Source organism: Buteo buteo, chromosome 17 (assembly GCF_964188355.1).
Source record: "Buteo buteo chromosome 17, bButBut1.hap1.1, whole genome shotgun sequence".
In the NCBI taxonomy this organism is placed as follows: domain Eukaryota; kingdom Metazoa; phylum Chordata; class Aves; order Accipitriformes; family Accipitridae; genus Buteo; species Buteo buteo.
This window is the reverse complement of record NC_134187.1, coordinates 2,103,617-2,116,549: the sequence shown is the minus strand read 5'-3', so window position 1 is coordinate 2,116,549 and position 12,933 is coordinate 2,103,617. Positions and strand designations below refer to the sequence as shown.

At 39.2% G+C, this 12,933-nt stretch overlaps 1 protein-coding gene across 1 annotated transcript in view; it reads right to left on the bottom strand.

Moving 5' to 3' along the window:
- Positions 1-12,933, bottom strand: part of FZD3 (frizzled class receptor 3) — a 64,430-nt gene that overhangs the window by 29,758 nt on the left and 21,739 nt on the right. Inside the window, exons 3-4 of the mRNA XM_075048884.1 lie at positions 3,827-4,023; positions 1,239-2,256 (exon numbers count right to left, since the gene is read on the bottom strand). Of these exons, the coding sequence (XP_074904985.1) occupies positions 1,239-2,256; positions 3,827-4,023 (1,215 nt within the window). The remainder of the gene's footprint in view (positions 1-1,238; positions 2,257-3,826; positions 4,024-12,933) is intronic.

Here is a 12,933-nt window from a genome sequence, read left to right as displayed (position 1 = left end):
TTATACAAATTTTAGATTGGCATATGGTGTGTATTTGAAATTAACTGAGAGAAAACTGCATGTCCCTCTTTTTAAGCATCAGTCAGTCTAACATATTAAAATCTGCAGCAATGAAGACTCAATCAAGCAAATGAAACTGAACACACCCACTGACAGATATTTCCTGCCATAAAAATGCTCACACATTGGATGGGAGGGAAGAGTCACACCCTAATAAAATCTAACAGAGAAAACAATAAAAAGGGTTAAAAGGTAATAAAAGGATTACTATCAAGCTATATAGACTAAGCCAAACCTTTAAGTGATATTTTATTGCATTAAAATGTGAGCTTTGATCATGCAGCTGGTGTTTTAACTGCTTAAGAGCCAAAATACTAACTTTTTTTTATACCCGTGTGTGCAGCTATACAATAGATGCTTGCTGTACAACCTTCTCGAAATAAAGTTGCTTTCAAATAAATTGCAGAAAATATCTATGCAATATCATTCAAAAAACAGTTTGCCATTTTGGCTCAAAAAGGGAAGTAGGCTTCAAGTAATTAATACTTACAATACATTCTTTGCAACTGCACCAGCATAATACCGAAGTAAACAGTGGACAGTTTGATATCTAGTGCTCTTAGAGGCTTCTGTTCCTATGATAACTCAATTAAACAAATTGAGCAGATAAGTGTCATTTTCGCAGAATAAACAAAACTGATGAGCTGTAAGCTCTGGTTTTCTTCAGAAGACACTTCAAGTAAGATTTTGTATAGACATTTCTGACACATGCAGAGACTGCTCTAAAATGAGCATAAAACCTCTAGGCTAATCAAAGCAACAAAACTGTTACAGATGAACAACAAAACCTAGAAAAAGCAGTAATCGGCTGATGACAACTCAGTTTAAATGCCAAAACTCCTTCAGAGCAAAACTTCTAACACATCTCTAATGATCAAAAATAAACTCATTAAGTCCTGTTCTTGAAGTCCATTTAAAACAGCATCTTTACATCCTGTATAGGTCCCATAAAGCTCAGAAACTCCACAAAACACCAAGCAGCTGATGCAAGCCTCCAATTGTCCAATAATACCTAGTCTTCCAGAAGGCCTAATGCATTATCCAAATAATTTGAGTATGGCAAAACCTTCCCTTGTAGGAAGAGCAGCACTTTCAGTTAGGCATGACAAGTAAGTCTTAACATATCCCCTCATTACCCATTTTCTGCACTCCTGAGTATGTCATATTGGTTTCCTCACCTGATAGGGACACGGGATGTGATATTCTCTGCAGCGTTCTTGAATCCACGTCGTCTCCCACACACCTCGATAAGCCTGCTCATAGAAATAGCAGCCAATTACAACCAACAGTGGCACGAGGTACAGAACACTGAACACGCCAATCCGGATCATGAACTTCACCAGTTTGTCCTGGTTCTCTTTTTCTAATGGGATTTCAATGCGAACCCGATTGAGAGAGATAATGCCAGCTAGCAGAAGAGAAACTCCAACAACAACATACAGGCAGAGAGGTGCAAGTACAAAGTATCTTAATGCATCCACATCATAGAGGCCAACAAAACATACGCCGCTAATATTGTCACCTTCAATTTTATTCATTGCTAAGAGGATGATGGTTAGAGTTCCTGGAATGCCCCAGGCACTGGCATGGAAGAGCAATGCTTTCTTCTCGATTGCTTCGCTGCCCCATTTTGGGACAGCTGCCAAGAACCACGTGATGGTAAGAATGACCCACCAAACACTGCCAGCCATGGTAAAGAAATAGAGCACCATGAAAAGCATGGTGCAAGCTTTGTTGTGAGAGCCCTGTGTCACTGTGGAAGCCTTGTACTGGGCAGGACTAGATGCGTTACACGCTACTCGGTCTTCAAGCAGAAAGCCAATGAAGAAAATTAATGACACCATCATGTAACAGACAGCATAAAATATTATCGGTCTTTCTGGATAGCGAAATCTTGTGACATCGATCAGAAAAGTTAAAAAAGTAAACAAGGTAGCAGAAAGGCAGACGATGGAGATCACTCCGATGAAGTAGCGAGCAAAGGAGAGCTCTTCACGCCGAAAGTACATATTTGGGCAAGGAGGGGAACAGTCCCGTACCCTCAGGAAAGAGTAACCCAGGTCAGGGTCAATTTTCAACTCCCGAGGACACCAAAAACCATAATCCCTCTGTACTGCCATTGGGGCCTCTTCTGTGGGCTCCCCAGCTAAATTGAGGTCAACAAGACGAGGATATGGCTCATCGCAATCTGGGAATCTAAAAAGTAAGAAAAGAATTATTTACAAGAAATATACACATACTTTGCAAAGACTAGTAACCTTATTTATATGTCTGACTTTAGACACACTAACTGGAGCGAAAACAAAGACAATCCAAATAATGGATAATCCATGAAATACTGCGCTATGTATAAACAGACTCTAGAACTCATTGTCCCAGAATTCAGTAGATACTGAAACTATAAAATAGGTTTACAAATAAAACAGAGAAATAAATGGACAAGGGGCCCATTGGGGCTTTAAGCATAAAGGTGAGGATACAAAATCCATCTCAGGAAGTTTATAAATTTAGTCTCACTGTAAACTGAGACTATGTGCCCCAGGAAGAATGATTTTATAGAACATTTTAAAACCTTTTCCTAAGCAACTGTACTAGCTGCTATCAGGCAGGACAGTGAGCTAGTCAGACCAAAAATCCAACCTAGCACTGCTACTAGCATTAATAAATTGAAATTATGATGAAGATATTTTTGTAATTAAGTAAAGCTCTGACTGGAGGCTAAAGACCGCTGGAGGTGCAGTCTGAAGTTTTGAAGGACAGACTGGAGGGATTCCATGCATAGCTGTCCATTTCCTCCCTCTGCTAGATGTTATCACCTCAACAAGCGCAGCGTACGCTAAGTATGCCTGTTCCTCTGCCACAGTTCATGTTCTGGCACAATGGCACTAACACAGCACAAGCAAAGTTTCAGTAGTTTTAGCTCTGGTTTTGAAATTTCACTACCTGGGCCTTACTGAGGAGATGGGAGGACCTAAAGGGTCCAGGCATCTGTTCAGAGTATGGAGTTAGAGCCATCTTTGATCCAGATTATCGGGACCTAGAAGCATCCTCTGACTTATTCTTTTGCTAAAAGAAGTTTTAATTGTTTTTCATTCGCTCCAATCCAACTGTAAGAGAGACTATTTCTTCTTGTTTCTGTTCCTGTATTTTAGTAGCTGTTGGAGTCACTTACAAAAAAAATAAAGCATAAAGATACTGTTTTCATTTTCATGTATATCCTGTTTCAAATAGATTGGAACATAATCAAGTACTTTGCCATAAAGTTATTTGTATAATGTAAAGCTGAAAACATCTGTTTGCACACAAGCTCAACAAGAGGTAGATGCTCTGAAAATAGAGCCTAGAGATTTTATACACTCATCAAAACCAGCCAGCTCCCCCTTCAGAAAAAGAGACTATTAATCTCTAGCATATGTAATTTTGCCTAACCCTCAGAGAAATTTATAGCAGTATCACCTATTAAACTTCGGTATAGCAGACAAAACCAGGTCAGCATAAATGACAAAGAAGAAAAATAGATGGGTATATTCATTCATTTGAGAATATGCATGTGCAGTTTACAGTAATTGCCCACAGAAATTTTCAACTTATCTGATGGAAATATGAACTCAGTTTCCACTCCAGGAAACAGGCTGTTAAACAAATGAAAGGGAAAATAAGGACACTTGTAATGGAACACATTTAAAATGTCTATTTCAGATCATAAAACATCCTAGATCATACTAAAATTTTATCCTGGGATTCTGAAAAAAACATATTTGCTCACCTGGTGCACTCCATATCCTCAGGCCAAGAGACCCCAAACATCTCCATGAGTTTGGAGCACTCACTGTATGCTCTTTGACAGAGTCTGCGACAAGGGAGAGTAACACGGCCATACTCCATGCATACAGGAGCATAGAGGGCACACAGAAATGGTCGAAAATCTCTGGAGCATTCCAAATTCACCATTGGATGAAACGGCTAGAAAAGAAAAAGGAGAATTCAATAGCTACAAACAGCAGTTTTGTAAAACATTTCAGCATGAAGCTGTAATTTGTCACATGAGGCGTTAGGGCTTTCACAACCATAACCACGACCTTCTTTTTCTGAACTTTGTCTGTTGGAAGAAGAGATCATCATAACACAGCACTTATGTATTTTAGGAAGACAGGCAATCAAGAAGCCTGGGGACAATGACAAAGATTCACGAGGGACATTTATGTACTTGATTTGCATTAAAATCAATGGGAATTAAGACAGCTAAACACCTCTGAGGATTCAGGCTTAGCTTCACACTCTCCAATAACAGTCACATAAACTTGATTCCTTTTAGTGCTTGTGTAACTGACAGACACATCATTAATTGCTAGCTGCTTATTTAGTAGGATAATATGAAAAACTTGCATCTGGTTGATGAGGTTACAGTCTGAAGAATGTTAGATAATGCAAGATTCCTTGACAGTATAAAAATATAGCATAGTGTGATCTTTCAAATATTATTTTCAGAACATAATAATTCTAAAGAATCTATTTCTTTAATTTCTTCAGCGAGGCAGTGTTCTTCATATCTTTCTACAAAATGCAAACACAGGACATTTTCCATCCCATTCTTCCCACAGTACCTTGTGAACTGAAGAGAACCCATCTGTTAAAATCTCATTTCTATCATCAGAGTATATCTGTTGACAGAAAACAGTCCAAGTGTGCATGCTATCATTGTTATATAAATTCTCATACAGACACAGAACTTTCTAGCTTCCAGAACAGGGCTGTAATCACAGTGATGTCACATTAAGTATGTCATTTATTGACTAACTATCAGAAAGCACTGTGAAATCAAAGCCGGAAAAAATTAGTCAGAAAAAATAACTGGTGTCTTGTGCTACTGTGTTGCTTTCTAACAGGTTTAATTAATGATGATAGCAACACTCCTTGGAAGCTCCAGGAGAAAATCTATCACGACTAGCCAATATACAGCTCTTCTTAAGTTTTTCTGAAGATGAAAAAGAAGGAAAAAAGTAGGACAGGGATTTATGTCTTAATAAAAACTGGTGCACATTGATAATCCATGTTATCTTCTTACTATCCAGCCTGGGTTCATTTTCCTCTCGCTTGTTTTGGCTTGTCTTTAAAACTCTCCAGGAGTCAATATCTTATTCTGAGTTTGTGTGGCAACTACCACTATACGAAGCCTCACCATATCTTTGGATATTAATATAAGATCAATTATATTCTCTTAAGAGTGGAACTACAGAATATTGAAATATATTAGGACTTACAGCTCTAGAATAAAACAAAACAGCATATGAATGCTGAGTTACTCTGCTACCTCCAGACTGGAAAAACTGCAGTGACATTTTAGTAAGCCACTTCTTTTCCTTGACTTATATTTCAAATCATAGCTTGAAGGGAAAAGGTGACAGTTGCTTGATCGATGGTACTGCTAACATGAACTCTGTTCTAGATAGATTTTTATAAAAAGTCCATTATCTTGATACCAGAGTTTCCTCTTCTCCACAGCCTAGCAGGATTATACAGCAAGAAGTCTTATCTTCAGAATTTGTGGTGCAATAGCAGAAGCACAAACAAACCTGCTCGCTCTCTCTATATAAAACCTAAATCTTATTATAACTGAAGCTGAAGACTAGGCTGTAGAAAGATTACACTTTCAAAGAGCAATTTCCTGAGAACTATTTTAAACCAATTCAATGTTTTCTTTTTCCGAACTACAGAACAGAACAGACCCAACAACAAAAAATAGGTCATCTTCTGTGGCAATATAAATGACAATTACTAGAAATTATGAGGAAAAGTTTCACATTTCAGTTCTTCCTTATTGCCTCCTTAGTCTTCCAACTCTTCCTATATGCCTCCTTTGCTCTGCAAATGGTTAATTTTTGGAATACAAGACACAACCACGCTGTGATTTTACGGATTTTTTTTTAAAAGCATAATTATTATCTACCAAGCTGATTAAATTCTCTTCAGTGCTATGCATTTTTGAAAATGTTGTCACATAAAAACAGAGCCATGCAATGTGGCAATAGCTTGTATGAAGAGCAGTATAAGCCTTCAGAGCTATTGACAAGGAAAAAGGAAGCAACAGTTGGAAAGTATTTACATTTACAAACTCATTGTTACTCAAGGAACACTTTCTATTTGGCTAGACATTTACTGCAGATGCACATATGCTTTTATTTTTAAATACTTATTACTTATGATACATTTAAAGCTATTGTTTGACAACAAGGATCCAAGAAATTGAGTCTAGGTAGTTATGACACCTGACATGACTGGAAAAGCTTAAGATAATAGTCTTCCTTTATTTGATGGAAAGGGAAAATAAAACGAAAACTCCAGTTTTATTTTGGAAAGTGTTTAACTTACTTTTCAAAGAACCTTGAAAATAAGAAAATGAAGTTATATCTTTATGAAAAAGAGCTACTGGCTTAATGCCTACCCCCTGCAAACTCTTGCCTCCTGCCACTGCAGTTTTGCATGTACCCATACCCAAATTTCAAGTTCTCCTGACAAATGCTCTACTACTCTCCTCTGATACACATTCCATTATGAAAAGATGCTTCAGAAATTTCTCTTTTCCTGCTACTTCACCTTCACTAAAAGATCCGTTTGGTTTTGGGTGATTTGCAGAAAGCTGTACCATTTAGGAACATCCCAGACCATCTCAAGGTGTGCACGCAAGAAAACTGTGCAAACAGAGCTCCAGATCATGGCTATTGCAAAGCAAAGGATAAGTAGTAAAGCAAGTTCAAGGGAAGAGAAAGGTACCCGTATTTCCTTGTATCCTGTCGGTGCTGCTGCGGACAGGTGGCTGTTGTAATGGCTTTCAGCCAACTCCCAACGACACTGGGCAATGGTGTCCGAGGGAATATTGGAACTGAGACAGGAAATGTCCAAAAATGGGGATGCAGATGGTGCTCTTTGGCAATGGCTCCACGGTTTGAAAGAACACTCTCAGTAAGAGCAGCGTGTTCCCTGGCTGTCCCCTTCAGCAGCCCGAGGGCTAAGTTACAGGGGGCTCAAACACGCAGGATGCTAGACAGCTGCCTAAACACCGGCTTCTCCTGCTATCTAAGATGCCCTTTATTCTCCAAGACATGGGCCTGGATGATCAGGCACAAGATCTGCCCTCTCTTGGGCCTGACAGATATGACGCAGGGTCTCTGCAGAGACCTACTCCCTTCTGGCATGGCAGCTGGAGGCTGGGTTGAAGATGCTGAAACATCTGAAGAAACACTAGTGTAACTGAATCTTCCCTGACAAGGTCCCCCAGAGGGCACGTTAGCTGTACTTCGGGTTCTTTAGAGCTGCAGAAAACAAGTCTGGTTTTGAGCATGGCCTCGGCATACTCCTCAAAACACAGTACAGATATACTCAACCCCAACAACACTGAAGAAATACACTTAAAGCAGGGGTAATTTAATAGGACTGTTCCCCTAGTGCTGGTTGTTCTGTTTCTCAGCAACTCCAGGCCTCTCTCACACCATTCTGTCTCTCAAAATAGTAACTGCAGGCAGACAAAAACTCTCTTATGAATTATATCAAATCAGTTTATTTTAAAATCATGAAGATGCTAAGCTAGACAACAGAAGAAGAAAAAAACCTATAACTACTCCCCGTAATGCAGAAAAAGAGACTTACTTGCTTTCAACCAGTAACAGCAGCATTCAGCTCAGTCTGTAAGTACCCTTTCTCTAAAATTATCTTAACCCGTTGCGGCTCCTAAGATGAAAAGTCACTTCCACCTACTGGTTATGTTGTTCACTATTAAAAATAAAGCCAGGGAGATTAAAAGACTTTTTTTTATGCTCTTGTCCAAGGACACAGTGCAAGTTACGATATTTAGTCCTACTCCACTGGTGCCTAACAAAAGGCGCTCTGTTTAAATGGGACATGCTTTTGAAGAATGCCTGTTGAACAACTCAATATACAGAGGAAAAAGGAAGAGGACAAGGACAAGAGAAGACGTGATAGCCAAACTGATTTCAATAATTCAGGCCAAGCCCTGGGAAATCCAAGAAAGGGAAGAGATAAATGTTTAAGAAGAGATAAACACTTCTTTGCTCCTCAAGGTACTTAAGTATTTAAAATATGCCAGATCATGTAACTGTATAATATATCTACAGTCGTACACCCACTGGTCTTTCTACCTCTGAGAACAATATTTATGACCATGCAAATTCCTTCAAACCCAGTGATAACAGCAGCATTATGAACTCAACTTTTTTCAGGCTGAGTCAGAACACTCTCATCCCTCCTTTGGTTTGCCATGCAGGTGTTGTGTACCCAATAACATGCCACGATCATGTATCACTGCTTTCCTCAAAGCAGTCCAACTTGCAGTACAACCTTACCCATCTCTTCTTTCCCTCTTCCCCAGAATTTTCTTTGCTGGTAGCAAAGTTGCTTTAAGAAATTTCCCAATTCCCAGCAGTGTGGCCCCAGCCCCTTCCCTCCACACAATTCCTACCTGCTGAAAATATTTTAATGGCCATGCTCTAACAGAGAGCAGAAATTTCCTGCTTGCCTTTGGTTTTCTTTCATTTTTTTTTCAGGAGGGGATGAAAGACAAAGGAGAGCCGGAATGATATGTGTAGATTTTTCCTCCCAAATAATTTTTTAAACAAATTCTCACTTCTGGTTACAAAGCAAGAACAATAACTCTATCTATAAATACACCGTGGAACTGCGTTGCAGTTTCAGACTTCTCATATTACTGAGAGATAATAAACTAAATTCTACCTTTTATTTTACACAGCAGTAGTCATTTAGCTGGCTGTTATTTGGGAATTGACATTATTGCAAGATTCAAATGAAATTATTTTGGTGATCTTTCACTATTCTATTTGCTTATATATTCCTTTCTTTTAACAGAAAACTAAACAGGAAGCATTGTCATAAACTCATAGATGGAAGGAGGGAAGTTTTCTTCCCTCAGGCTCATGGGAAAAGAGTGATGCTATGACTATCAATTACTGTTGCAATTCTCTGGTGGAAGCAACTGCCTCAGGGCGTCTCCTGTCTCAGGCCAGCCATATGATCTGCTCTTTCTGTCCTGTGTTGCCCTATGTTTGAATTTAGCTTGCTATTCATTAGGAAAAACCCTTGAACTGTATCTCAAAGTGCATGGACGAAAACGCTTTCCAGGCTACCTCCCGAGGAGAATGGCAGAAGCTGCAGCTAGATTTAGCTCTTCAGACAACTGCTAGTTAGACTGAACATGTTACTGCCTCCTGCTTTTGATAACCACAGGTCTTCTCTGATTGAACTGCTCTCACAGCTCTGACAGTTCGTGTGAATGCTCTCTAGAGACTGTTATAAGCAGAACTGGTTTTCTTGAGACAGTGGAAATTTGTTCTCCAATGGCTCTGACCTGCACGCTCCTCTGAATCCTGCTAGGTTTGCTGGAGCCTACAGCACACAGCCATGCTGATACACAAACTTAACCTGAAAATATTTCTTGTAAGTTAATATCCTGAGCTGAACAACTGCTGTAGTACTTAAACTGCTGATGCTAACTTCAAATGGGGCTGTAATTGAGAGTCCTGCCTTAACCTAACTGGTGTTTCCTAAAGAAGATTAGAGAGTGCTCACACAGGCATAGTAGAGCTGGTGATTTGCAAAGAGCGGTGATCCAGGGCACTAACTTCTTCAAAAGACCATAGCCAGACCTAACAGAAAGCTACTTTTTTTTCCACTCAGTTTGGCCTGACCTAGATAGTGCCACATAAGTAATGGTTGCAGAAAGGGCCAGAAATACATGGTCAGGTGTGTAAGTACATTTCTTTTGGAATCAATCCACACTTGCTCAACTTAATGTGACTATAGAAGTGCAGCTTTATTGCACACTTCGTTCTGTTTTCAAAAGGCAATAGGCTAATTTGCCAACGCCTGCTTTTAATGCACAGTGCCAAGACAAACTTAGTGTACAATACTTAGCATAATGTTCATTCAAAGCTTACTTCACCATTAACTTCCTTGTCTGAAGAAACTTAGGTATACTTTTTTTTGGTAATTTTTTTAGCTTTGCACAGTGATACATATATGAAAAGCCAAATGGGGTCACAATTCTGGCCACCTGTTAAGCTTTCCTCTTTAGCATGGAAAAAAGCTATTATCATACTATCTGTATGAACCCTTATGAAGCACATAGCCCACTGCCTTCCAATATCCCATGTCTCATAATTTGATGTTAGCTGGAAAAATTGTGGTTAAAATAAGGATTAGAATGACACTGTACTACTTTAGGGACTGGGAAGTAAAACATTTCAGAATGTTTTACCTCATTAGTAAAAATATATGTCTGCATTTAAATAGCTATTAAGTCATTCCAACAATAAAAATGTCAGGTAATTATTATGGTTTTAAATTATATTTTTCTCATGCTATAGGTTTCTCATGCTATATAGGTTGAACCAGACAATCACCTTGTTGTTCACTTTAAAACCTAAGACCAATTATTTTACCTGCCTTACTGGTGAAAGGGCAGCAATCATGCAACCCATCCTCAGTGTTCTGGTCTGTAAACAGACAGCTGAGGTCAGTTTCTCAAAGACAGAAAAAAAGTAGGATAAAGATGAAAGTAGTTAAAAGCAAATGACATTAATCTCTGTCTATATGACTAAAAAGCATAGCCATCTGCACTTGTTCTTTAAAGAGGTCTCCCGCTTCATTTTGAATTCTGAAGTTCCTTTGGAAGACATGAAAAAGATGGCATCCATCTGTCAATTTGCACTTTTCCTAAATGTGGTCTTTACGTTTTAGGAACCGATGAATGCAGATGGGTGGTCCTGGTAACAATTTCCATTTGCAAGAAGCGTTAGTTTTTGTAAGACAGCTGAGACTGCTTGGACTTCCTTCTTCCTCTCTACATGCCTGCTGCGATGGGCTTGGGAGAATTCCAAAGTATCACCAAGAAATAAATATATAATCCTCTGGACCATATTTTAGATACTATTAAGTTAAGACTCTATAAAGCACACTTGCCTGGACAAGCAAGAGACTATTGGGCAGAAGCTGTAACTCTTGATAAAATAATATTTTTCATTTAAATGACACATTTCTATCTCCTGTGGTTGCAAAGACAACCTTCCAAGTACAAACTGAGTGTGATCACTGCTTCGATGCCTGCCGAAAAAATGCTCCAGTGCTATTGTCACTGTGGGAAGGAGAAAGATAGCCATTACAAAAGGTGGAGTGTTAGGGATAACGCTTTCCCTCAACTCTGCCACCACCGACTGATCTGCATGTCAGGGACTCATGGACTATTTCTGCCAATTCAAGGGAGGTCTGTCTCCTTGAAGGATAACAGGAGTGAAGAGTATAAACAATTCACTGTTGGCATGGTGCTTAAAAATTTATCTTGCTGAGTGAAGGAGGAAAAGCATTTGGTATGAAGATTTGTTAGAAGACTTCACACTAACTTGAGAGCACAAAATGGAGTCGGTAGCCAGATCAAGTTCTTCAAAGCTCATAAGAGGGAATTTCTAAAAATCGGAAACATGAGGGAAAATACAAATAAGGACATAGCCAAGATCCAAAATCACCAATTAGATTCTCTTTACCTTTTCATTTTTACTGCCATCAGCATACAGAATGACAGTGTCTGCCACATAATAAACAACATTAATACCCTGCAGAATAAAATCAGACAAGTTGGATTTCTAAAATACAATGAAAGCAACACTGAATAATCCTATTGAAGAGAATTTCCTTATTTCTCAAAGGCTTGATGACTTCTACTATTTCATGTGTGACTTCACTAACTGTGGTTTTTTACACAGCTGAAATAGCAGAGTATCTAAGAGAGCTTAATACTGCACACCAATGCAGACTACATGAAGCTCCATGTTTTCCACCAGGATGAGGGTGGAAGAAGGCTTCTGTTTTCTGAATTCTGACATTCAAGCCAAAGTGCTTCTTGACAGACTAACCAAGGGAATCTACAGTATGCTGCCTCCCTTAAAAGTGAATGTGAACTGTACAGTTGTCATCCTCCTTCTCCTATATGGCTGTGAAATGAGGACAAATTACAGTTGTCATCTAACGCACTTCAGGGTGCAGTTTCGTGTAAGTTTATCGACCCCTGCTACCAGCCTCCTTCGCACTGACTTGGGTTTAAGATTGATTTAAACTGTCCATGAAACTAACCTCAAAGCCACACATGCTGTATTTGGAGCATTAGTAGTGTAAAAAGCCAGGATAAGGTCCTGAATGCTGACACCTTTAAGTGTTACCATCTAAATATCTTTCCTGTATAATACACCTAGGTTGATCAGTTCATTTTTTTCTAAGCTTAGTTTTTTACTGGTTTAGCTCCTTAACAACCTTACAATAGGTTTGGGTGCCAGTGCAAGATGTGCAAAAGGGATGTGTTACTGGGGGATGAAGAATGGGGCACAGCTAGGCTGACCTTACAGCTAGGTAACATTGAACCCTAAGCTGTGCTGCTCAGGACATCTGGTGTGTCCATAACCATGTAAAATAGAGTTCAACTGCCCTGGATCCAGCCAGACCCAGAAAACATTACAAGGATATGTTTAAGGTAAACCCTTGAGTTTTATAGCATTAGTTCCACAAGATGGAAGACAAAAGACTTCTTGCTACAGCAGAGAACAGGCGTTGATGCTGTTAAAGCCCAGGAGCATAACCTTTTGCAGACAGAAGGCTGCAAGCGAAAAAACACACTAAATTAATCAGGAAGCTCTATTTGCTACTGCCTTAGCAGCCAGTCTGCTGGCAAAATTCTCTCACACAATTGTCTTACTAGCCAAAACACCTGGTTTCATATATGAGAGTACAATGGCAGATTCAGTTGTCGTAATAAATAAAATTACTGCTTGAGCTATGAACATCAGACAGTGTTCTCAA